This window comes from Phoenix dactylifera, chromosome 17, assembly GCF_051530095.1.
Source record: "Phoenix dactylifera cultivar Ajwa chromosome 17, Ajwa_hap1_PhDact_Kaust_v1.1, whole genome shotgun sequence".
Taxonomy (NCBI): domain Eukaryota; kingdom Viridiplantae; phylum Streptophyta; class Magnoliopsida; order Arecales; family Arecaceae; genus Phoenix; species Phoenix dactylifera.
Genome location: NC_143206.1, coordinates 7,213,392 through 7,240,916, shown reverse-complemented (window position 1 = coordinate 7,240,916; position 27,525 = coordinate 7,213,392). Strand labels below are relative to the sequence as shown.

The following is a 27,525-nucleotide window of genomic DNA, read 5'->3' as shown; positions in this document are numbered from 1 at the left end:
TCTTAATTAGATTTGGGTTATAATTGTATCCATGCAACCCAGCTATTAAATAGGTCTAAGCGAGTTGAATGTGTCAGGATTCTTGACTCATTTTAACAAGGAGGTCAAATTGGTTCATATGACCCGAACTAATTTTCCCAAAAACCTGAACTCCCTTAAATTGGGTTATTTCGGGGTAAGGTCATAAATTACCACCATTGTTACATATCAAACTAAGCCCACGCAACCTGATGATCAGCTCAGCTTCACTTGGTTTGTTTGCACCCGTGGATGCAAGCCGTGACCACTGGAAGAAAGAAGCTCAAAGGGCCTTTCCAGTCCTAAAGTCATGCCCTTACATTTTTCTTTTCTTCACATACTATGGCATCATGAATAATTATACTTTGCTAACAATTATCTCAAAAATATGCTTCAACATTCTTCTTTTCATTTTTTTTTTTAAATTTTAATATCTTTTATTAGATGCATTTGGTTATTTTTGTTGATTTCTCTTGTATAGGTGTCTAAAGAAAGGCGCTTCACTTGAGTACAGCAAGTCAAGAGGTTCATCCTCTACATAAATTTTTAGTGTGTTCTCCTCAATAGAAACTGGTGGCTTTGCCTCCTTTACCATAAAAAAATAAAAGCCTCAATTAGTTGCGACTATGTAATCCTTTCAATTGTATGCTCCATCTCTAGTAGGGATGCAAATAGATCGGATCGGGTCTTAAGTGACCCCGATCCGATCCGGTTTTTCGCTCGGGTCTTAGTTTTAGACTCAAATCTGACCTAATTGAAGATCGGATCAGGTCGGATCGCGTCCACAACTATAATTTTCATTCAACGAATTATTCAGATTTGATTGGGTCTACGTAGTTCCAGACCCAACCTGAATAATTCAAGTCGGGTTCGGGTTCGAGTCCGGGTCCGGTCCGCTCCTCATCGGCGAGTTGGCTGCTGTGGAGGAAGCCGACGCGAACGTGGCGGCAGAGGAGGGAGTAGAGTGCGAAGGTGCCGCCCTCGCCGTTGTCATCGGCTTGGAGCACGATGAAGACGTACTTGAGGAGCGGGAAGAGGTTGAGGGTCCAGAAGACGAAGGAGAGCATGCCGTAGATCTCCTCGTTAGTCTCCGAGTGCTGGATGTCCCCCGCGAAGGTGCTCTTGTACTCGTACAGCGGCGACGTGCTCAGGTCCCCGTACACCATCCCCAGGCTCTGGTACGCCAAAGTTAACACCGCCCTCCAAGAATCCCTCTGTCATCACCCAGCCCTCGAATCCTTATCAGCGCATGAAAACTAGATGATGTGATGAGATGAGATGAGACAGGGAACAGATGAGGAATCCAGCTTACCTTGGAGGGACTGGAGTAGATGCCACCCTCGAGATCCATGGCAAGCGGAGAGGTCTCAATATCTTGGAAAACACATTGAGTTTTTCCAGAGAACGCGTCGATGGGAAAGAAAGAATTCCCAGCTAAATGATGGGGTAGTGAGAAGCTCGAGAGGGGAAAAGGAGAGGGGAGGGAGTTGGGTTTGGGGGAAACTGTTTTAATTTTTATGGGCTTTGGTAGCGGTAGGTGAAATTTTGGAGCTGAGGGTCAAATGGGGATCGGAGGATCATCCAGGGAGGGTGAGAAGCAGCAGCAGCAGAAGAAGAAAGAAAGAGAGAGAGAGAGAGAGAGAGAGAGAGAGAGAAAGAAAGGAAGAAAGAAAGAAGGGGAGCGCTTTCCGCCAGCGGGTCTAAATGAGTAATCCGTAATCCGAGTGCGGGTCGGATCGGATCGGATCGAATTTCTTTTGGTAAACCATCCAAACTTGACCCAAAAAAAAATGGGTCGGGTCGAGTCCAGATCGGATCGAGATTGGGTTGACGCAGATCCGACTCAAAAAATAGAACTGGTCCAAATTAGGACCCAATCCGGCCTCACAGGTCCTAAAATTCAGGTTGGATCGGGTCTAAACAGGTCGGGTTGGATTGGGTCACGGGTCAACCTGATCTATTTGCAGCCTTAATCTCTAGGGATATATAAACCTAGTATCATTGGATCTATGGCAGAGAAGATGGCTCTATTCGAGCCTCCAAGTGTTGCATTGCATTTTTATAGCTCATTGCAGGTTTGTCATTTACTTCATGCCCATGAACCTAAAGCTCTATTTTGAAGGTTCAAAAGATGACTTATTCCGATGTATGCATAATAATTCAGCTACCAGTGATAGAAATGGATGAATCCATTTACTTATTTCACTGAATTTCGTGGATTTGCATAAATATGCTACTTAATGTTTCTTTCCAGAAACTTTAGAGAGTATCTTAAATAAGTCAGAAGTAAAAGATTGAACCTCTTTAGGTTCTCATGGAATACTGATTATAGTATCAACAAAATATATGGGAAAATGCATAAAATATTAAATTTAAACAACCTAACATGCATAAGATTAGTTGTTAGGTCATTCATTCTTAAGTCGACAAATATAATTGTCACGTCCCCGCCTCTGCGAGGCACGTGAGGCACCTAGTGCCCACGTGGGGGCCACATGAGGGGGGAACACGGGGCTCCCCTGCCAGATATTGTCCGGTTCTGGGGCTTCACGCAAGCGTCCTTCACCCCTCCCCGGTTTTGTTTTCCACCCAAAACGCGTCTGCAGGATTTGGAGACACCCGCCTCATATGCCCAGGCTCTGGAACGAGTCTTTCCGATGTGGGACTATTGGGCCTCACACCCTTCCCACCATCGGACAAGAGCCGTCCTCGGCTCTGATACCAAATGTCACGCCCCCGCCTCTGCGAGGCACGTGAGGCACCCAGTGCCCACGTGGGGGCCACATGAGGGGGAAACACGGGGCTCCCCTGCCAGATATTGTCCGGTTCTGGGTGGCAGCTGGGTTAGGAGTTTGCTCGGCTGGCTGCCTGGCAACTCCTCTCCCTCTTGCTCCTCTCCTCCGAGCTGCAATATTTGCCAAGACTTCATTCTCTCTGTTCCTCATTTTCACCTATAAAAAAAATATTAGCATAATTCAATTAACTAATTTTTTTTTTTATTTTGAATATGCTGAATTTAATTTAACGGGACTTAACTCCCCATTTTCCTTACTAAAACTTTTTTTTTTTATACCCTTTATTAAACCTGGCTCTGATACCAAATGTCACGCCCCCGCTTCTGCGGAGCACGTGAGGCACCCAGTGCCCACGTGGGGGCCACATGAGGGGGGACCGCGGGGCTCCCCTGCCAGATATTGTCCAGTTCCGGGGCTTCACGCAAGCGTCCTTCACCCTTCCCCGATTTTATTTTCCACCCAAAACGCGTCTGCAGGATTAGGAGACACCCGCCTCATATGCCCAGGCTCTAGAACGAGTCTTTCCGATGTGGGACTATTGGGCCTCACACCCTTCCCACCATCGGACAAGAGCCGTCCTCGGCTCTGATACCAAATGTCACGCCCCCGCCTCTGCGAGGCACGTGAGGCACCTAGTGCCCACGTGGGGGCCACATGAGGGGGGAACACGGGGCTCCCCTGCCAGATATTGTCCGGTTCTGGGGCTTCACGCAAGCGTCCTTCACCCCTCCCCGGTTTTGTTTTCCACCCAAAACGCGTCTGTAGGATTTGGAGACACCCGCCTCATATGCCCAGGCTCTGGAACGAGTCATATGCCCGGCAGCGGGAGGCAGACGCGGCCGCGGGCCGCCGATGCGCCCCCGAGCACGACCACGGGCACGGCCGCGGGTGTGGCCGTGGGCGCCGCGGGCCGGCCGCCGGGCGCCATCGGCCGCTGCCCGTTCCTCCCGAGCTCGCCCTCCTCCCTCCATGGGAGAAGAAATGGGAAGAAAAGGGGGAAGGAGAAATCGGGAGAAGAGAAGAGGAGGAGAAGAAAAAGAAAGAAAAAAAAAAATGGGAGAAGAAGGTTCGGGAAGGAAGAAGGAAGAAGGAAGAAAAGAAAAAGAAGAAAAGAAGAAAAAGAAAAGAAAAAGAAAAGGAAAGGAAAGGAAAGAAAAAAAAAAAAAAGAAGAAGTGAGAGACCCTTAACGGGTCCGACCTAACGGGTCTGATCCGGGTACGGATCCGAACCTGTTAGGCCCAAATAAAATAAAAAAAAAAGGGTTTAGCCAAATTTGATTAAAACCGAGCCCAGTCAGATTAGGCTAAGTCCGGACGAACCCAAACTATAAATTGGGTTAAATCCGAACCAAATTAAACCCAATTGAGTTGGATATGAACCTAATTAAGCTGAGTTAGTCTCAGCAGACCCAAATTGAATATGAATCAAGCCCAATTCAAAACCAGTTTAACTAAATTGAGACCGAATTGACTTTGGGCTGACCCTGACTCAAGCCTAGATGAGCCACATTGACCCTGGACCAAAATTAAACTTAATTGGACTTGAAATTGAGCCCAATAACATAATCAGAAGACCAAATTGACCCGATAGGGCTAGACCCAATCAGGAACCGAGCCCAATTCTTTAATTAAAGACCCAATTGACCTACGTGAACCCAATCTGGTTCTAAATCGAGGCCAAGGGCTCTAAATTAAATAAATTGGACTTGAGATCCAAGCAAGTAAATTCATGTTATGATAAATTAGAAAATTATGAAATAAATAGAGAATAATGTGACCCCTATGTGATTTATTTAGGTGATCAAGGATTTGTCACCCGGACGTAAGAAATTGGAAAGCATATTGCTGTAAGTAACCTTGGCACTGATCTTAAAGTTTTTAAATTACTGTTATTCATCATTATGAAAATGTATTGCTTATGATATATTTTTCTCAAAACTAGGATCAAGTATATGATTGCATGTAATTCATGAATTTGATTAAAGAGCATCCTTCATGAATATTTGATGGTGTATGAGTTATGAAATTATGATTATGTTAGACTGTATGAAAAATGATATTTGAGGCATGTTTATGCATTTTAAATTATATAATACCATTTATCATTTTCAAACCTATTTATGATGATTATGATTTATGACAGAAAAAGAATATGATTTATGAACTCTCAGATAGCTATGACCACCTCTAGAAATAGAGGCCAGTCGACACCCTGGAGCTAGCATCCAAAGAATAACAGGCCCTCTGCCAACGGGTTAAAGTTGGTAACGAATAACAGAATTAGTCGACTAAGATTAACAGGCCCTGTCACGGGATTATAGTGACCATAGCAGCACATCCGTCTGAGAGTATGTTTTATAAAGTATGGATAAATGGCAATATTTTTATATGACTTGCATTATCATGATTATGAATTTTTATGGATAGAACATGCATTGCTTTATGACCTGATTTGTGTATATCATCTATAAAATATTTTATTTTACATCAACTGTTGGCTTTTTAATCACTGCATTGGCATAATTGTACTTGATCCAATAAGATAGTACCTGGTTACTTACTGAGCTGTGTAGCTCATACCTTTTTATCTACTTTTTTTCCTACAGATGATTAAGACCACTAGGAGCAGGGAGCTTGATGTTATTCAGGGTTGGGGTAATTGAAAATGTTATGTAATAATCAGATTTTAGAAGCTCTGTACTGTTCCAACTTCTTCACTAATGTTATGACATTAGTAAATGAAACTATTTATTTTTATTATGAAATTTTATGTGGCTTCGTGTTATTGTGTGCATAAGTTAGCAATAGCACGGCTGTGTCATGATCCAGATTTGGGGCGTGACATTTAGTGGTATCAGAGCCAGGTTTAATAAAGGGTATAAAAAAAAAAAGTTTTAGTAAGGAAAATGGGTAGTTAAGTCCCGTTAAATTAAATTCGGCATATTCAAAATAAAAAAAAAAAATTAGTTAATTGAATTATGCTAATATTTTTTTTATAGGTGAAAATGAGGAACAGAGAGAATGAAGTCTTGGCAAATATTGCAGCTCGGAGGAGAGGATCAAGAGGGAGAGGAGTTGCCAGGCAGCCAGCCGAGCAAACTCCTAACCCAGCTGCCACCCAGAACCGGACAATATCTGGCAGGGGAGCCCCGTGTTCCCCCCTCATGTGGCCCCCACGTGGGCACTGGGTGCCTCACGTGCCTCGCAGAGGCGGGGGCGTGACAATAATGATTGCTTATACTATGTAGTTTATCTGTGTTTGGATTTGAGTTTTGAACGAAACTTGTCCCATGGATTCCTTTTTTGTGTTGTACGTTAGTATTTAGTTCTCACTTAATCCTCATCCTTCATTTGATGCTTCAGCTAGCGCATTGTCTACCTTGAAATTTTTTCATGTGTCAAAGCAATGAGGCAATGTGTTATTTTATAAGATTGGCACCCCCTAGTTGATTGGAATATAATCTTAAATAAAATATATGCTCATGAGATCTAGTGGTCTGATGTCTTTTCCTAATTGAAGTATTTTAGAATTTGTGGATATCATTATATAGATGGTCAATATAAATGCAATTTAGCAATTAGCCGATGAATTATACATTGTGAAAAGTTCAGCATGCTATAATACAATTTGATTCTTATCAATGTTGCTATGTTTGTATGGGGAGAGTTGGGCTCAGCAATGAGAATGGGAATGAGTGGCTTTCGTTTCAACTGTTTGGTTGAGGGGATTTTCATTCCTATTATGATTCCAGAGGTGAATAAGAATGCCCCTAATCTGCCAAAATCTAATCCGGACTCTCCATTAATATTCAAATTCCATTCCAATTTCAATTTCAATTTTAGCCACGGATCAAACGCGTCGGAGAATTCGGCCATTCTGATTTCCATTCTAATCCATTTCAATTTTGATTTCAATCCTGATCGCGAACCAGATGTACACTTGAAGTAGAAATTATCTCCCTCTGCTTGGACTTCAATCAACTATTTTTTGCCAACTAGACTTTGGCTCATTGGCTTGAACGTCTCCCATTGTTGCTCCTGCTAGGGTAAAGGTTCCAACTTCGCTGGCATTGAAAGATGACTCTCCCATTCATTTTTATATCAATTTGATGCATGCATTAGAGAACACCAAAATATATGAATTTTGGTTTCTAGATATATTTTGCAGTGTACATAATGTTCAACCATTTGGATAGCCTATTATTAGTGTCAAAATTGTTAAATCCTTTTGCAAGAAGTTAAGGTAAAATATGTATTCTAATTCTATTTACATATATGTAAAATTATAAAAGTAAAGTAAATTTTTTGGAAATAGTTTTGAAATATAAATATAAAAGTTTATTTTGGAAAATATCATAGCTATGCTTCGTTTCATGTGCATATCATGTACCTGACGCTAGTGTATGAAAGCCTTAATAATTAGTTGAGTTCATGAAGTCAGTTGATGTAAGAAGTTTTTTTTGAAATTTGAGAACAACCGTTACAAACTTTTATTGCCTGGTCCTTAAAATTCTTTCCCGAAGAACTCAGCGGCTATCAACTTGATTGCTCTGCCCGTTGAAGAAATCAACGAATGGCAGTTTCAAAACCATCTTGAATAGAGAGACGTTGGGCTCCAACATCTATTTATATGAAGCCCAAAAAGTAACCGAGAGGGAGAGAGACAGGCGCTCTCATTCTTGTCTTCCTAGCGGTGATATTTTCTTGATTTTTCTTTACGGTTTCAAGCAGAAAAAAAAATAAAGGCCTTTCAAGCCCTATTTTTTTTCCTTTTCTATCCTTTCTTCATGTCCCACCAAACTATCGTGTACGAGCATATAAAAAATACCCTGCCGAGTTCAAGAGAATTTACAGTACTATGCATCAGTTCAAGAGAATTTGTAGTATTGTGCACGTCTACAAATTCAACGGTCCATTGTATCTTGGGGAGGGATCGCCAGAAATCAGTGCACGTAAGGAGGTGAATCTCTTTCAAAATTGATGGAAATATAGATCACCTAACCAAATTTAAAGTGAACTCGGTTTACTATCCATCTCTATGGAGCAGGTGCTCAACTACACTGGACAGGAGGATGACGTAATGCCTTAATGATATCAAGGCTATTATAGCAAGGTATAGAGTTGCAGTATACCTTTGAAGATATCACCGATGTGAGTATGACTGTGGGGCCGCAGTTAAATAGAGAATTAAGGCTTGTTCTCTAAGAGACACTCACAAAATAAGATACTTGTGTACGACCGTAATGCGCTACCCCGATGGAACTCACATGTAGGGTCAACTCTTAGTGTTCGGTATTCTCAAAATCTATACATAAAGTCTAAGTTCAAGACTTTGTTTACTTCGGACCGGCGTGGATGACGAAATACTAACTAGATGAAGATTCAAGTTCGGAAGACATCTTTCATCGAAAGCTAAGTGTACTGATTGTTCATACTTTGAATTTTCAAAATTTCTGTCATTTTTAAAATTATCTCAAATTTTTTTGAAATTTCAAAAATGGTGGGGAATTTAAGAAGTTTTTTTGAAATTTGAGAACAACCGTTACAAACCTTTATTGCCTCGTCCTTAAAGTCTTTTCCGTTGAAGAACTCAATGGCTATCAACTTGATTGCTCTACCCATTGAAGAAATCAATGGACGGCAGTTTCAAAACCATCTTGAATAGAGAGACGTTGGTTTCTTCATGTGAAGCCCAAAAAGTAACCGAGAGGGAGAGAGACAGGCGCTCTCATTCTTATCTTCCTAGCGGTGATATTTTCTTGGTTTTTCTTTACGATTTTAAGCAGAAGAAAAAAGAGAAAGGCCTTTCAAGCCCTATTTTCTTTCTTTCTCGATCTTTTCTTCATCTCCCACTAAACTATTATGTACGAGCATACTGAAAATACCCTGCCAAGTTCAAGAGAATTTATAGTACTGTACACGTCTATAAATTCAACGGTCCGTTGTATCTTAGGGAGGGATCGTCAGAATCCAGTGCACATAAGGAGGCAAATCTCTTTCAAAGACAGTGACTACACGCCTCGGACCGATTAGAAAACAACGTTGAAGAGGTACATATCAAAACTGGTTGTTTCAGTAAAATTAAATTACTTATGGTTTATTTGAGTTCTTTTGAGGTGATCTACATTTCCATCAGTTGGTGCTTTATAATATTGATTTGGATTTGATTCCACCCACACTTTGATATCAGTTAAACTTCCCCATCCCATTCAAAAAAAATAGATACGAACGTCTTGGGAGACCTTGTACTCTTCCCACACTTAAATGGGTTAGTCATGATTCACCTAAGTTTAGCTCCTAAGTAAATGACTTATTTATTAGAGCTTGAGCTAGGTATAACTCATTAAATGTCATAGATCTACACTTGCAAATCAGCAATTGGCCCAGAAATGGGCGCAGACCTTGTAGCATTGTGTTGGGATTTAGGCATTGTTTAAGAAGCTTGGGTACATGGACCTGCTTGGGTGTTTGTTTAGTCCCATATCGGTTGTATACCGAAGAAATCTTAAGTATTTTTATAATGCCAAAAAACTCAAATAATAATTTTGGATTAGTCTTTTTGCATAAGATCCTAGATCGTTATAAATAGTATCGGAATAGATTCAGCCTAATTCCCTCTGTGGACTTTGGGACGTTGCAGCACAGATTTTGGAGTTGATCACTTGGCTGATCCTGGTGCTTGCGAATTTGATTGAATTGGATCTGGTCAACCAGGCATGCTTAAAATAGAGAGACTACGTGAGAACATGTAGGCATATCCTTAGTCCGACATTGATTATATGTTGATACTTATACAAGGAATCCAAATAATTTCTAGCTAGCTTTTTACAGTGCAATCCTAGATTGATATAAAAAGTATTAGAATGTATCTAGTTCATAACCTAAGTTGAAAGGGACATTGAAGTGCATATTCTTTTGGGGCTAACCATAGGGTTGTCGGTTTGAAAATTTGATTAGATCATATTAAGAACTTTAGTCTCGTGATGATGCTGGGGCTTGGAAACAGAGAACATGTAAGGATTCGTGCAAGCATATGTTTAGTTTTATATCTATTGTGCATTGAGAATATCTTGAATATTTATATAGCACTGAAAAATTAGATAATAATTTCTCTTTAGCTCTTTTTAGTGAGATGTCAAGCCTTGGCCTATGCAATTAGGTCGGCGATGAACTTGGCCATTTGAAATTTATGGTATTATTTGTTAGGATCAGGGTGACTGAGGTGATCGCCTAAGGCCCCAGTCCAAAAAAGACATACTGCAGAGAAAGCCTTAAAGACAAAACAGAGGAAAAAGCCCGCTTAGTGAGTTCACCTTAGGCTGGCCAACTGCAGAAAAGGCCTCAAAGATAAAACCGAAAGGAAAAAGATTTTGTTTAGTGAGTTCGCCTTAGGCCCTCAAATATATTAAGCTGATTAGGGTTGCTGTTTTAATCATCGGTGCAGGTTTTTTTAGACCAAAGCATACAATTCGTTTTTCAGACACGTTCTCACACCCGTGTCCAGTTTTGCCTGCAGTACACTGTACGTAATCCACCAAACCGACAATAGGACTCAGCGTAGTTAAGAAAAAAGGAAGGAAGTTGGCGTGACAGCGATGGAGATCCGGCCTTCTTACCACCCCAGTCTCATCGTCCTCCCCCTCTTTCTACTCTTTTCTACTTTCTCTGACAAAAGACGAAGGAAGGAACGCTGAAAAATGGGTCTTCGCCTCTCCGTCTTCTCCTTCTTCCTCCTCGCCTTCCTTCTTCATTTTGCCAGATCTGATGGTAAGCAATTCAATCCCCCCTCTCACACTCTAAATATACGCCTGCAATGTGGATCGTTTTTCGTATTTTGCTTGCGATGAATTTAGTTTGTTTTATACTGTTGATGTAATGGCATTGGCATAAGTTTTTGTCGGTATTTTTTTTCTCTTTTCTTTTGGTTTACAGCATAAGTTTGTCATTGATTGATCATACATTTGAGGTGAGATGGGAAATGAAAAGTTTTCCCCTTTCGGTGCACGCTAGATGTATGGTTCCTCAGATTTTTGCTTTTCTGCTCATTTTTTTCATGTAAGGAAAATGGATCTTGGATTTGAAAACTGTCATTGGGAATGAAAAAGAAATGGAAGATCCCAGTTGGGAAGTTTATGAAAGATGAAATGGATATGCGACATTTTCTGATGATTTAATGATTGATATCCATGTCCATTTGAGATAAAATGGAATGATGTTTATCCATATTTGATGGAAAAGTTGGTTTCTTTTCTGCATTTCTGAATGTGTATTGGTTGTAAGTGAATGGTGACTGCTGGGACTTATTAGTCCGATATTTTGTCTTCTTGCTTAAAATTCTTTGATTTATGATATTAGATGTCGACGGGACAAAGTTTTCTGTTGATGTAGTCGCTGCTCTACATGTGATCCTTAATGTCTTCTAATCTTAATTGTTTGCTATTTGATAATATCTTTCACTTTATGTGTTAGTAACTAATATTATAAATGCACTGACCTTTCTCTAGGCATGTTTGATAGATATATAAACTTAGGGACTTTTTCTTCTCCTTCTCCATTAAGCAAAATATGGATGGTTCAATGCTATTAAAGTTTATTTTGAAGAAAATTTTTCTAAAACAATGGACGAAAAAACAGAGCATGGAAGATAGAAGGCTGCAAGGAGAAACATGAAGTCCAGCAGTGGGGCTACTAATGGCGTGGATGATGGATGGCTCTTCCCATTAGCTGATTTTAGGCTCTCACTACTTTGGATGCTATGTCCACATCTTAATTCTCTAGAGACCGTCTGACCTAGGTGCACATAATGTGGCAAAAATCCAGGTGCTACTAAACTCTTGAGTACAAAAGTTGTACTGGAGGGGATTCAGACCCTCTTCTTCCTTTACAAGGTGTGGGCCAAACATATATGGTTGCACCATGAAAAATAATGTAGCAGAATACTTGAAGAGGAAAATGGACAAAACTTTCAGGAAATGAAGACAGGTAGGTAAAAAGAAATAGCTAAATTTATGAACTCATCAAAAAATGCAATCACGTCCTTCAATCTAGATCTCCTGGAAAGCTTTAGATCAATACATATTTAAAAGTAACAAAAGTAGAGAAGAACCTCCACCACCTCAGATTATTGAGACTCTACCTGATAGAATGTTAAGTCTACTTAGATCTACTGATCTCCAATTAAGAATTACAGGTTTTTTAAGTTATCATCGATGATGATAATATTTGATCCAAACTTACCCATCAAATAAAGAACAATAACAGGAGAAATAAAGTACAAGAAAAATAGGTTTGGTGTTTGAGATGGAACCTCCACTAGAGTTTAGAGATACACCACAGAAAACAAAGCATGTGTATGAAGCATGATGCCTCAGACTTTAATTTGGCACTTTGCCATTTGACTTGCAACATGAAAGGAGAAAGCATCTTCAAGACCAAACAAGAGAAAGAGGAACTTTCAAGATTGTATTTTGCAGTTGCACATTGAGAGATAGATATGAGAATCTAAGCAAAAAATTTCAAGATTTACTAATATAACTACTCATGAACCAAAATCAAGAAATCAAGTCTTAGTTGTTCCTCTCATAGTAAAACTTATATTAGCATATGGCTAGTCTACGTATCTTCTCTCACATTAAAATCTATTATTAACAATGTAATTTGATGCATTGTACAGTGAATATAGTCTTTTTAGTCCTTATCCAATCTCTCAATTTAAAATCCAAAGGATTTAGTTCCAAAATTTTTTCTCCTCAACCACAAAATCAACTCTTTCTTCTTCCTAGCAAAGTAAAATTTAGATAATAGGGATATATGGTCACTAGAAACCCCTTTTCTCATATTAAAATAAAATATATCCTTCGCAACAAAATATTGTACTGTTTTTGTAATCTTCATCCAATTCCTTGATTTAAAATCCAATCTTTCAAAGGATTCACTCAGTCTAGTTTCGGCTAGTCACTTACTATTAGGAAAATTCTGTCCTCTTCTAGTTAAAAGAAGTCAGAATTTCCTGAAATAGCCAGTGACTGGTAAGAATAATCATTGGAAATCCTAAAATCTTCTGAAGCTAGATCTTAACTTCTACATCAACATTGCTTTCTATCGTATCACCTATTCCTCTTATATTGGAAGATACAGATCGATTAAAATTTTCCAAAAACGATAAAAGTTGGTTTGACAGGGCTTTTTTGGAGGCCTAAACAGCCTCAAAATGGGGTTATTTGAAGGCTGATAGGCCTGTTGGTGAGTCACCATGCCATAGATCTTGAGAAGTTACTCAATTTGAAGAAAGAGAAAAATAAACCATAAACAGACATCATATATCAAAGTTATGCTCCAGGGAAGTTTGTATGTGCGAATTGGCACAATTTTGTCTGGTAGAAGAAGGATTGATTGATCATAAATTTGAGAGTTGGGATTGTAAAATCTTCCCCTTTTAATGCATGTTATATGTATGGTGCATTTTCCTTAGATTTTTCTATTCTGCTTGGCTTTTTGTTGGAAGTAACTGATATCCTTCTTTTCATGTATTTTGGGCTGGATATATAGATCATAGATTCTATTTTGCCAAACTAAGGAAAAATGGATCCTCTTAAAGTATGACAGGCTAGCAGAGCAACGGCTAGCTATTTCTCTCATTTAGTTCTTTCTTTCTTTTGCTTCTTTCTTTCTTTAGTCCTTAGTTGTAGCTATTGATTATTTCAAACTCTTGTATATATTGAACAAATCATACATTAATACAAACAGAAGGACAGAGCATCTTCCTCCAATCTTAGTTTTCTTCACATTTGTCATGGTATCAGAGCGATTTTTATTTTTTATTTCTATTTTTTTAGTGGCGTCATCTTCAAGTTCATCCTCGAGTTCTATCTCGAGTGCCTTTGCTTCCATGCCCCATATGGCTGCTGATCATTCCAGCCCATATTTTCTCCATCATGGCGATAGCCCAGGCATCATGTTGGTCTCGCAGCCCCTTGATGGTGATAACTACCCCACCTGGAGCCATTCCATGTATAGGGCATTAAGTGCCAAGCACAAAATAGAGTTCATTGATGGGTCTCTTCCCAAGCCAAGCTCGACCGATCCTCTGTATATGTCATGGGTTCGTTGCAATCACATGGTCCTCTCTTGGATCATCAATTCTATCTCCAAAGAACTAGGAGCTAGCCGTTGCTCTGCGAGCCTGTCATACTTTAAGAGATCCTGGACTTAAAAACTCTAATATAGTGAATGAAAAAGAAAAAGAAAATTCCCAGTTAGGAAATTTATGAAAAATCAAATGGCGACTTGACCTTTTCTGATGATTAAATGAGTGTTATCCATGTCCGTTTGAGATAAATGGAATGATGCTGCTCCATATTTGATGGAGAAGTTGGTTTAATTTCTGCATTTTTGAATGTGTATTGATTTATGATATTAGATATTTATGGGGCAGAGTTTTATATGGATGTAGTCTCATCTGTATACGGGATCCTTAATGTCTTTTGATCTCAATTTTGTGCTATTTAATAATATCATTTACTTTACAAGTCAATAACTAATAAATGCACTGATCTTTTTGATTGATTTTTCTATTTTCTCTTTTTAGGCATGTTTTTTAAAGATATAGACTTGGGGGCTTGTTGGTTGCAGTATACCCCTGAAGAAGGGGTAGTTCATTCTTCAATCCCAACAAACAACTTTACTTTTTGGGATAATAAGATTAGCCTGGTCAATGCCACTTATCCCCTTATCCTAGGTTAAAATTATTGCTTTGATGGGACGGGCAGGGTTGAAATAATTTACCCAGCAAAAGTTAGAGACTTATTCCTTCTCTCTCTTACTTTTTCTCCACGTTCCCCCACCTCCTCAGTTATCCCTACCAATTTCCAATTAAACGACAATTTAATCTTAATCTAGGGCTAAAGGAATCTTGGAGGGATATGTAAGGTTACGGACAGCTATCTCTGGATTTTCTATACTGCAACCAGAAACAGGCTTAAGAACATATTTACTGGATAGGGAACTATGATAGTAAATTACTCTCATCTGCACACATGTGATTGACCCAAGGACAATCAGCTGTCTATGCCTAGTAGTAGGCTAATTGTATAGTAGGAAAATTATTGGTTAATTCGCCGTTTTAATTTGCATGAATTTTTTTAACTACGAATTTCGACCAAACTTGTAATCTCAATAACATTGTTGTCATTAAAAAAACTGTGAAGTTTACTGAAGTTTGAACAAAAAAGAAACCTTTTTCCATATTATGGCCTTTTCAAGTATGAATTTAATTTGTCTCTTTAATTACAAAATATTCCTGGATGCTTACCTTTGACCTAAGGAAAACTTATAGAAGGAGCTTTGGATCTCCTAGCTTGTTAGATTCTCATATTTTGGAACAATTTAAAATAGATTACTACATCAAGATTATGGATTTTTCACATGCAATGTGCGTGCAAAAAAATCGTTTAGGATAATAAAATAGGAGTCACATGTTGATATTATATGGTCTGATATCTTTTGACAGATTGGTATACACCAGCTGAGATATAGAGGGCTGAGATTTCAAGTATGTCATATTAATGGTGCCTTATTTGGATGCAAATCAGTCTCTCGGTGAAACTAGACCCTTGTTTGCTTTGTCTGATGAACATCTATTTGAAAGCCTGTCATGAGTCAGAGCCAATCCAGCAATGACTACAGTAACAAGTTCAGTAGAGATGAAGATTCAGATTTGAGAAATATCCAGAAATTTTGCCAAACATTCTGAAAGAATTTGAATGGCAAATGAGTGAGAACAAAATGATAAAAGCAAAGAACTTAAGCTTTCCAAGATATTTACATATTTATTTGCATAAAAAGTAAATATGGGAGAGACAAGAATGGTAAGCAATAGCAAAAACATCACCAGCAACAATATATAGTATCATTAGTTTGTGAGACATAAAGCTTCCATAGGCTAGTTGTCGACAAATCATGACTAAACTATAAAATTTGCATGTAATTCAAGAGTAATTGAATAGTTCTGACTTCTGGGTTTGTTCATTTATGAGAATATTTTATTGAATGATCCAGCTAAAAAAATCAAAAACATATATTTTGTTAAATTTTATAATTTGTAACATATTGTTATCATGGCAATGACAACCAAGAGGTAGCTGCTGAGAGTCCCTGCCTTGGAGGACATCTTATCCAAGTGCGTATCCATCAGACTCTTAAAAAAAAAAAAAAGAAAGACATGAATCAAGCTTCAGACTTATAGTAAGCGTTACAAATCGTACCTTTTGGAGATATTATGGCATGGGGCTCCTTTGCAGTGTCGCTTTGCTGGAAGGAAGGTGAGTAAAAGAAGGGTAGTTTACTACTGCCCTTTCTTCTTTGTTAGGAAAAAGGGTTATGCTTTGGTGCCCTTGCTGAGTAAGTAGCAACAGAGAAGAGACACAGAGCAACGACCTAGTCCTTCCACTCAGTGTGGTTGATTAAAAAACAAAAAGCTAAAAGGAAAGAGACAAATAAAGTAAGGAACAGAATAAAAGAAAAGAAGTGGGTGTGAAAGAAGTGAAGATCCATCCTTTCCCACCCTTCTCATTTTCCTCCTCCTTCATCTCCTTTCTATTTTCTCAAGAAAAGGAAGCATAGTCAGAAATGAGTCTCCGTCTCTCCATTTTCTCCTTCTTCCTCCTCATGTTCCTTCTTCATTTTGCCAGATCTGATGGTAATTCGATCCCCCCTTATTCTCTCTGAGTATATGCCTGGGAAGTAAGTTAAAGACTGTGGATTGTTTCATGTACTTGGTTAGCTATGGATTTAAATTTTTTTATAATGTCAAGGTAATGGCATGAGCATAACTTTGTTTGATGGGAGAAACATTGATTAATCATAGGTTTATTGAATGATCCAGCTAAAAAAATCAAAAACATATATTTTGTTAAATTTTATAATTTGTAACATATTGTTATCCTGGCAATGACAACCAAGAGGTAGCTGCTGAGAGTCCCTGCCTTGGAGGACATCTTATCGTTTGTTCATTTATGAGAATATTTTATTGAATGATCCAGCTAAAAAAATCAAAAACATATATTTTGTTAAATTTTATAATTTGTAACATATTGTTATCATGGCAATGACAACCAAGAGGTAGCTGCTGAGAGTCCCTGCCTTGGAGGACATCTTATCCAAGTGCATATCCATCAGACTCTTAAAAAAAAAAAAAGAAAGACATGAATCAAGCTTCAGACTTATAGTAAGCGTTACAAATCGTACCTTTTGGAGATATTATGGCATGGGGCTCCTTTGCAGTGTCGCTTTGCTGGAAGGAAGGTGAGTAAAAGAAGGGTAGTTTACTACTGCCCTTTCTTCTTTGTTAGGAAAAAGGGTTATGCTTTGGTGCCCTTGCTGAGTAAGTAGCAACAGAGAAGAGACACAGAGCACCGACCTAGTCCTTCCACTCAGTGTGGTTGATTAAAAAACAAAAAGCTAAAAGGAAAGAGACAAATAAAGTAAGGAATAGAATAAAAGAAAAGAAGTGGGTGTGAAAGAAGTGAAGATCCATCCTTTCCCACCCTTCTCATTTTCCTCCTTCATCTCCTTTCTATTTTCTCAAGAAAAGGAAGCATAGTCAGAAATGAGTCTCCGTCTCTCCATTTTCTCCTTCTTCCTCCTCGTGTTCCTTCTTCATTTTGCCAGATCTGATGGTAATTCGATCCCCCCTTATTCTCTCTGAGTATATGCCTGGGAAGTAAGTTAAAGACTGTGGATTGTTTCATGTACTTGGTTAGCTATGGATTTAAATTTTTTTATAATGTCAAGGTAATGGCATGAGCATAACTTTGTTTGATGGGAGAAACATTGATTAATCATAGGTTTGAGAGAGATGAAAAATGTAATATCTCCCCCTTTCATTGCAGGCTAGATGAATGGACATTTCCTTAGATTTTGTTTTTCTGCTCATTCTGTTTGAAGTGACGGATATGCCCTTTTTCATGTATTCAGCTGGATCATGGATCCATTGCAAAATAACAAAGATGTGTCCTAGATTTAAAAATTCTAATATTGGGAAGGAAAAAGAGAAAAGGAAATCCTAATTTGGAAATATATGGAAGATGGAAATAAATATTTGACTTTTATGTCTAGTTGATGCTTGATGTTTATGACTGGATGATCGATGTCCATGTTGAATCAGATAAATAAAATGATGCCTTCAGATATTTGATGGAAATCTTGCTTTCTTTTCTGCAATTGTTGATGTGTTTTGGCTTGTGAGTGATTGGTGACTATTAGGACTCGGGACTAAATGTTCCCTTGCTTATATTTCTTTAACTTGTGAGTAAGACATTGATATGCACAAAATTTATGTTTGTAAAATCAAGAAAACTACATCATAAATTTATGCTATAACTTTCTCTGAATATAAAGCCACAATAATAATCCCCAACCCAGGTGTAGTACTTGGCAAACTCTTTCGAGCTAATTACATTATTAGAGACCCTTGACCAAGCCAAACTAACATTACAACATTGCTAACTCTCTGCCATCATAATATTCTAACCAATTGAAGGCATGAAATCAGTTTCAAAGTTTGGGGATACAAGCCTCAAGTGCATGTCTTTAGCCCAAGATGTGCCTTGGCAGCTGATTCAGTAGGTCCAACAAATTAACCAGATCTTCGAATAGTACCTTATCTGCACCGGTGCATTAAACGAAAACTTAAATTTCAGGTGAAAACATGAGAACATTATCAGCTCAATAATCAATAAAAATCAAGATCAATTTAAGGTCTCAAATGTCCCATTTTTATTTGGAAATCCCCTACAGAAAAATGACTGATGGCCGTAATGGAAAAACCTGTCTTTAGTTCTATTGCATGCCTAGTCCTGGAAAACAATAGTCTTAGTGATGTATCTCCACATTATGTTGACTCTGTTTGTCTTTGGCTTTTTGTAGTTTCATAACTTATAAGATGGTTTTAGGTGCAGTTTGATATTGATCCTTTACAGGTTTGAAAGAACTTAGTTTGTGCTCCATGATGTAAGCATGACTTTGGTCTATCCCTTGTATATGGGCTGGATCTCCCTTTTGTTCCTGGTATCAACTCTTTGCTTCAGTGACAACATGAACCTTCATCCATCTTCTTTCATAACTTGGATTCTCTTATCACCATGATTTGTATGTATACCATATTCTTGAAAATACAAGCCTTGAGAAAGCTTTTCAATGGTAGTGCTTATGTATTACCTTTTGTCTATAAGATTTCATTCATTCTATAAGAATTTAGATGCATCTCACAAGATAAATTTACCTTTTCAGTTGTTCTAGTTGGTTTCAAGTGCCAGCTCATGCTGGTCCATCATAGCAGGCATGCACTGGTGCCTGGTACAAGTCCCAAAGAACATGTTAAATCTTTTCTTTAATATTTTTAATTAATAAAATGTCTCTCTGATTTTTTTTGTTTCAGCATGGAATGTCCCATTCATATTGAAAATTAATGGAAAGGATGCCATGTTTTCTTTGATCTGTAATTAGTTGTGATATAGATGAAGGCATGCTCATTAGATTTTGATGAAAGTGGACAAAAGGGAGAGTCTATTTTGTTTTCATGTCGCTGCATGTTGTTGAGCTTAAGGATAAATTCTTTAAGAAATTTTTTAGGTCGGAATACTACATGCAATGTTGACCGACCAGCACCAAGACTGTACAGTTGGTCATTAGTATGGTACATACAAGTTCAGTATTGTTCCGACATACAGTACACCATGGCATACCAGTTAGTTGATTGGTGTGCCAATTTTTTAATTTTTCTTTGTTTCTATTTTTTTTGTTTTCTCAATTTTTTGTTTCCGCTTATAATTTTCATAATTATTATTGTCTAATTTGTAATTTTATCATTGGTTTGACTTCATTTTTACCATGAAATGGACTTGAAGCAGACTAGTTAATATATTTATAAGTAAATATACATACAATACAATAAATGGAGTACTTTAATGTATTTAAAGTACAAAATATGTACCGATATCTAAAATATTGTCGAACGTCAATGTCCCTTGTGGATGTCGGGATCGTATTCATAGTCTGGACCTAGCACCGCAGACCAAGACTCCTAGAGCATTGCGGTCCTCTCTCTATATCCTCTCATAATTTGTTTCTCCTAGATAGCTAACCTGAGAGGAGTAATTTGTGCATCCTGGATAGGTACCCTAAAAGGAGTTTTTTGTCTGCCATTGGGCTGGCCATCCGAATATCCTGACAGTAAAATCCGACCCATAAAATGCTTGAGGCTTGAAGACCCACTCATATACAATTCCTCAGATGAACCATATCTATGCGAGTCATAGCCTTCCTACGTGGAATAGGATCTAATGTATGATTCGGATCTGGATACGTCCAGAAACCTTATTCTAGATGCCAAGTCATTTGCATCAATAGTGTCGTGTCCTAAATGACCTCGAAGGATCCGTCTTCTATATGTAATGGTATTCTCATGGGTTCTACTAGATCATGCACCATGGTCTCTATACTGTGTTGCATGAGTGAACTAGGACTCATTGGTTAATTGAAGATCACCCTGAGGTTGAGTCATAAACTATCGTGTCATCTTGGCCACCAGATGCATTATCGCTTGAGCTACTATTGTGGGATGATCTGATCTCAGAATTTGAGTGAATAGACCTCGACTCTCTCCGACGGATGTGCAGCTAACTTTTCTTTACCTTTCTTGTTGGCCGGAGTAAAATGGCATTATGATTATTATAACTTTAAAGTACAAAATGATAGAGAGAAAGGATGGGGGAAGGTTGGGGAGTGTGGGGATGCAAAGAGAAAAGGAGGTGATTTGGGTCAAGGATCGCCAAATCGGTCGGCCACCGGACCGGTTCGGTACTGGTTTGGACGAAACCGAACTAGTACTATTGGTTTGGCCTGGTTCACGCAGCCAAAAGTCCAAAAAAATTTGGAACCGGTGCGAACTGACCGGTTCCCACTGGTTCCAAGCCGGTACTGTTCGGTATGGGCCGGTTCAAGACCGGTACGGACTGATAAGGGCCGGTACCATTTTTTAACGCCGAACCGGATCAGTTCGGTACTGGCTGAACCGGCCGGTATGGGCTGGTTCAGCATTTCTTGATTTGGGTTGGGGGAGGGCGGCAACATGGGCTAGCACTTGGGAGAGTGAAGGAGGAAGTGATGCTGGGGCATCATGGGGAGGAGGGGGAAGAGAAGTGGGCTGGTGGGAGTTGTATGTTCAGGATTATGAGAAGTATTAGACAAGGTTGTCAGGGGTTCAGAGAGGGAGGAAGAGGTGGGTGAAGTGTCTGGAGCAAAGATGAGCATCAGGAAGATCATTATCTCCTCTTTTTATGTTTTCTCCTCTTTTATTTTCTTGATGGAAGGAGCACTTTATGGAAGTTCCGTGGAACTATTACTTTTACAGCTTTGACCTGCATCTTAAAGCCACACCTGAAATTTGATGACTAAAAACTGAGAAGTATTTGTCTGCAAAATTTCTATTGCAACCCATCCTTACTATATGTATGTATATACATATGCATTTTTGTATGTTATATATAGAGAGATATATACATATGTACGAACATATATGCATACATGTATATGCATGCATGTACATGTGCTTGCATGTATATATACATACATACACACACACACACACATATGTATATATGTACATACATATGTATCTTTGTGTGTGTTTCTACTATGCTTGTAGTATACTCATGCATATACACAAACATGCACTTTAGAGGGCTATTGTGGGAGTTCCACAAATTGTTTCATAGATTTAATAGAAGAATCAACCATGTTAAACATTTGGGAGAACAATTCCGAGTTTTGAACAAAACCTGATCCCAGTGAGAGGAGTGCAACAATTGGGCTATCACTCTTTTCTGCTTTCTATTTCTTTTTAGTGCAAGTATGACCTTTCAGGAACTTGTCTCTAATATTTTTTTATATTTATCAGAAACACTTTCATACTTTTAGGAGTTTCTAAACTGCCATCATTTCATATGGATGAAGTGCCTCATGATCTCTTTCTTTGCAGATACAAGCAGTGAACTTCTTAAAGGTATCAACAGCTACAGAGCTTCCCTCAACCTTTCAGCATTAACGGAGAATCAACATGCGGAGTGCTTGTCAGAACAACTGGCCAAACAGTTTAAGGGTCAAGATTGCAGCAACACCACAGGCTCCAATACTGTTCCTGGTACCGAGCAACAGTTCCCCAACTATCCAGACTTTCTGAACCACTGCCATCTCAATGCAACGGTCACTCAAGATGCTGCTGTAATGCCAGCTTGTGTACCCGGTTTAGCTCGAGATCTTGTCCTGACCAACTTCACAAAATCCCAATACTCTCAAAATCTGAATGATAGTCATTTTGTTGGAGCTGGGATCGCTGATGAAGGTGACTGGGTGGTGGTTGTTTTGAGCACGAACACGCCCACTGGTAGTTTTGCACCAGCAACAGGAGTTGCTTCAGTTGTTGAGGTCGCTCTTCACCACCAATTGGTGCTGTTCCTGCTGGGATTTTTCATTTTCATGATGAATTGATAAGTGTTACATCTGTCAAAATCTTTTATGTTTTCTCCATTTAAATTTTACTCATCAGCTTTTGAATCTTCCGTGACAATAAACTATATTTTCATGTAGAAAAGATGGTAGTTTAAAGTATGAACCAACAATATGGATTTTGTCTTGTATTTTTGCAGTTCTGTCTTGATTACAAAGATTATACAATGTCCGTAGCTGTTTTCGTCATTACTTAATTTCCAACTTCGTGCTGATGTAAGTTTGCTGCATATGATTGTTCTTTATTTTTGAATTTCAGGCCTCCCAGACTAGCAAATGATCTAAGCGTAGGATTTGCCCCACTGGCTTGTGTTCATTTCAATTAAGCTTGAAATGTAAATAATTGAAAGATGATACATTATATCATATGTTTGTCATTGTTTACAATATAAATCTATTTTGATTCCAATTGAGCTTGAGCATAGGTTGTCCGACTCAATGAGATAGAGAATATTGTTTTGGCAGCACTTAAGGGTATCTAGTGTATTTGTGTCTCAATCAATTAGTTCTGTAGTGATCACTATGCCCAAATTGCTTCTCAATCAGGGAAAGTAAGTCCAATACGAGCCTAATGACTAGGCTTATTAGTTAAATATTTTAGAATACACTGAATAAATTTTGGTAGTTCAGGAACCACTGATTAATTTGCCTGTATCATTAAACATTGTTTTTCACAAGCTTCTGAAAACATTCATGAAGTTCCTCTTTCCACTCACTTCGGTAACACAAAAACATTACCACCGTCCTAGCTGCTTGTAACTGCCTGCTGGCCACAAGATGAGTCCTTTCAATCCCAAGGATCAATAATGTCAGTCAAAGAGAATAATATTTTCCCATCCGCAATATGATGATATTGTAACGCAAAATTGAATCTAGAATTCTTGTGATCTGGAAAGCTGAAGAAAATCAGTATCTTTGTTTGGATTGCAAAATATAAAATTCCATCTGCTGAGAATCTCGTAGAAGTGTATCCAACTTGTAGGGGACATAATCTCTTTGACCCACTTGTAATTTATTGTGTTGATAGGTGATTATGGTGTTATCTGTGCTCGTGAATGTAGTGCCATAGTTAGTGAACAGCGTAAGTTGCTGGTCTATTCTTGTGTTTTATTTATGTTCTCTTGTCTGATACTTTCTTCCACATAGTGATGTACATCTTGAATGTGGGTTATATCTAATATTGTATGATCTTCTCTCTTACGTGATTCGGTTCATAGTAATGCTGTGGTTTTCTTGTCACTACTATGAGTATCAGAGCATCAAGGTTTATAAAAAAAGGGTGGTTGACAAATTACTGCAATGGTAACATGTTGGTTTGATATGGAAAAAAACTGATAGAAGATAGTTTGAGCTTTGGAAGCTAAAAGTTCATAGGTAAGGCATTGCCTACAATTCATTTGTGCTTGTCAAATGAGGAGTTATTTGATATTATTGGAACAAAAAATATTGGCTGAGACCATATGTCTGGATGAGATGTCTTTGGCAATCACTCACTTTTCATGACATTGGATAGAAAGTCTCCAAAGGAGATAGAGCTCAGAACTCCTTGTGATTATCGTAATTTAAGAATACTTGATTATCATGCTGGTGCATCATTTCCTAGTTGTCAAAGAAATATGTCGCTTCGGATCAAAGAAATATATCTTTATTGGCTACACTAAATGTGTGAAATGAAACCAATTATGGGATCCAATTGTCCACAAGATTATCAGAAGTTGTGAATTGCAGTTTGATGAATCAAATATGTCAAAAAGGCACAAACATTGAAACAACCTAAAGGAAGCTCGACATCATGTACTAGAGTTTGAGATTCAACCTTCAAGTTCATCACCAAATAAGGTCATTGTATTGGAGAACAGAATTATTGAATTTGAAAGATGGTGAACAAGATGAAAAAGGTAGTCTTCCTCTTATGCAGGAGGACAAACTCCAGTTATCTCTTGGCACTTGACAAACGAATGATACACAACTTCACTTTTCAAGGATTTATTTGTGAAGGCCTCAGCCCAGACCACTTGACGGGCCCAAGCTTGGCCCAAAAGGGGGCTGGCCCTGCGTGCCCTGTGCATGATCAGCGATGGGAGTCTTCCATCCTCTCCGATAAGTTTGGCTAATGGGATCTTCCACCTCTCCGATAAGTTTGGCTAGAAATTGGAATCCTAGGGTTTTCGGGATCCTAGGGCTCCTAGGCTCCTCTATAAAAGGGAAGCCCTCTCCCTCCTCACAACACTCCACCATCAAGCAACCCATCTCATACCCTCTTTCTTCCTCTTTTCTCCCATCGAGTCCACGGCTTTTTGTCACCATGCCTGCCTGAAATTGGGGCCGTCGACACCGTCGGAGCTGAGGTAATGCCTCGGCCTTTCTTTTCTTTTCTTTTCTTTTTTCTCATGATATGAAATTGTTGTCGTCGCCGAGATATCGGCTGAAAATCGATCGGAAAGTCCCTTGCTCACCATCCACTATATTTGGCCGAATTTTTTCTTCCTTTTTCGAGCCACCGCCGCCACTTTTCTCTATTGATGGGCCTACGACCGAACTCCTCAACCTCCCTACTTTTCTCTATAGCGGAGCCATGGTTACCGATAAGTGATCAACAACTGAAAACAAAGAAAAATGTTCAATTCCCTTATTTTTCCAAGCTTTTTTCTTGGATTTCTTGCTTGCTGGCCACCACCGCCAGCTGTCCACCCCCACTGGCTGCTAGCCAAGTCCTCTGGCACGACCCCCAAGGATCCCAACCTCTCTTTCCTCTTTCTCTTTTTTATCTCTCTCTTTTTTTTCTCTCTTTCCCTCTTTCTTTCTCTAAGACGACCCATGGATCCAAGTACTAGTCCCATCTCCCTATCATATATATCTGGGTCGACCACTGCAAAGAGGCCCTGAACCGCCTTGGTGCTCAGGCAGCTTGCTAGACTAATCATCCTGATCCTATTGAGTGTCCCTGAAACTACCATTGATGAACATTATTGAACGACCTTGGCCATGATTGAGTCCATGCCTTATGATTCATTGAACGAATCGTTTAGTCCGTGTTGTATGTCTTCGACCTAACTACAAAAATATTATATATTTTTCGCACATGCTTCTAGAAGCAAGCTATGATAGAATAACTAGAAGCACGCCCGAACCATTTTCTAGAATAATGCCTCCTTGCAATCAACATTTTTCAACATTTAATCCTTTTTTCGGAAAAGTATTATCACCGCCTAACTAAGAGCGCAACACTAAAAGATTTTAAATCTTCGATATGCATATTTCCTTCAATCATCGATATGCGTACTACCTTCAATCCTATACAGAATTGTGTCGGTAAATTCTCTCTAGTTGAGTAAACAAGCACCACCTGAGATCTTATCATCACCTTTTTAGAGTAATTCCTTTCCCATTTTTATCTTTTTTTTAACCATTGAACTTGATACTTAATTTAGAGAAGACCTCCAGAAGGTGAGAATAGTTCCTAGAACAAAACCGAGAGGCAATAATCTTCTGCAGGATGTCCAACCTTTTCTTCCACCTAGAAATTCTTTTGACGAATTTATCCAACATGGATAAATTCATCTAATAACTTTCTTTAATTTTAAGCAATGAATAGGAAAACTAAGTAATAGAGTGTGAGAACCTATGCGGGTGTGTGTTTAGTCCCACATCGGTTATTCGTCGAGAAGATCTTGAGTACTTATACAGAACTAAGAAACCCAAAAAATATCTTCCGGCTAGTTTTTTTGGGTGGGGTTCTGGATTATGACAAATGATATCAGAGCGAACTCGGCCTACGTGGATTAGAAGACACCCAACATGGGTTCATGGAGGTTAACCATGAGGAGATAGAGGTGGAGTGGGCTTTGTGATCAGGGATCATGAGTCCAGGTTCATTGCGGTCGAGGGACGGCGTGCGTCGTCGACGAGTCAATCAATGGTGCAGAGCTGAGAGCTACATAGGAGGGTATTATCTTTGCCAGATTGGTCCTAGGGACGACCTGTATCCATCTTGAAGGTGGGATATTTGTGAGATTATGGGAGGGCTTGCAGCATTCCGGGCTATCTATGTCTATCGGGAGGCGAATAGTGCGGCCGATTGGGTTGTCTTTTATGCGGCACACCAATCAGGAGGATTTCGCTGGAAGAGTATGGAGTCAGCTCCCCCACCCCTTGGTTGGCTTCTTCTTTTTGACTCTTATGGATGCACTCATATGCATATGGCGTGAGTTACTATTATATAAAAAAAAAATTATTGTTAGAATTTTTACACCTTTTGGAGTATCCAAGTAAACTACCTACCTAAGGAAATTATAGATGGATACCTAGGTGCATGGACAACCTAAATACCTGTGTCTGATGTATTTTAGACTTTCCATAAGGTAACTATTAAATCCCTTAGTTTGGCACCTAGACAAGTGTCTGCCTGCCTTTGTCTCGGTGAGTATGTTATTTCTTGTTTTGTGAAATATTATTATTTTTAACTAATTCTATTCTAGTAAAGAATTATTTAAGCCCATTTGTAATGTGATACTAATTGATGCTTGAAAATGTTATATTTCTTCGAAACTTTAAATAATTTAAACCACCTGTTAGAAAAATTATTATGTAAAAATAAAATCGTTAAATAAAAATTTCATAATTCTGTAATTCTGTGAATAAAATAGTTATATTAAGATACTTTTTACTCAAAACACCTGGCATCTGGGCATTTTGCCTAAGTCATTTAACGGGCCGAAACATAGGACCGTCTAGGTGATCTAACAATCTTGTATTTGATCCTTATTCAAGATTATTTTAAGCCCAGTAAGCAATTCCAAATAATAAAGGATAAATTTCGGCATTATTAAACTAATCTTTAGCATCAGAAAATAACAAAGTGTCATCAGCATATAAGATCGATCTAATGCCCCCATTGATGTATTTGGTTCCCAAGCTTTCAAGCAAACCTTATACACTTGCCTCATGTAAAACAAGTTAAGACTGGGACCTAACATTAGACCCAAACAGATTTGGACTAATGGACCATTATTTGGTGCTGTTACCAGTTAAGCCCTTAATGACATAAGTGCACAAGGGGTGGCCAAGTTATTATTGTTAAAATAGAAAAAAGAAGAAAAGTATTAATGAATTATAGTGAGGGCTCCTTGCTTTTGATGTATCATGGAAC

The 27,525-nt window shown here is 38.7% G+C and overlaps 2 protein-coding genes and 1 long non-coding RNA gene across 4 annotated transcripts; 2 read left to right on the top strand and 1 right to left on the bottom strand.

Annotated features, from left to right (window-relative positions):
- Positions 1–536: 536 nt before the first annotated feature.
- LOC103695551 (potassium transporter 2-like) lies at positions 537–1,675 on the bottom strand. Its single transcript, XM_008776916.5, has 2 exons — positions 1,331–1,675; positions 537–1,232 (listed from the first exon to the last, which is right to left on the bottom strand). The coding sequence occupies exons 1-2, from the start codon at positions 1,367–1,369 to the stop codon at positions 828–830; spliced, it is 444 nt and encodes a 147-aa protein (XP_008775138.4). The 5' UTR covers positions 1,370–1,675; the 3' UTR covers positions 537–827.
- A 1,965-nt stretch (positions 1,676–3,640) lies between these two features.
- Positions 3,641–5,578, top strand: LOC149751016 (uncharacterized). The gene is made up of 2 exons (XR_016398920.1): positions 3,641–4,660; positions 5,420–5,578. It is a non-coding gene; the product is annotated as an uncharacterized LOC149751016 (long non-coding RNA).
- Positions 5,579–10,390: 4,812 nt separating this feature from the next.
- On the top strand, positions 10,391–22,568 carry LOC120106863 (putative GPI-anchored protein At5g19250). 2 transcript variants are annotated; one of them, XM_039119964.3, is made up of 2 exons: positions 10,391–10,580; positions 21,850–22,568. In XM_039119964.3, the coding sequence occupies exons 1-2, from the start codon at positions 10,511–10,513 to the stop codon at positions 22,356–22,358; spliced, it is 579 nt and encodes a 192-aa protein (XP_038975892.2). In that variant the 5' UTR covers positions 10,391–10,510; the 3' UTR covers positions 22,359–22,568. The 2 variants fall into 2 exon arrangements, with proteins under 2 accessions (XP_038975892.2, XP_038975893.2); XM_039119965.3 differs by lacking the exon at positions 10,391–10,580 and adding an exon at positions 17,206–17,488.
- Positions 22,569–27,525: the final 4,957 nt, after the last annotated feature.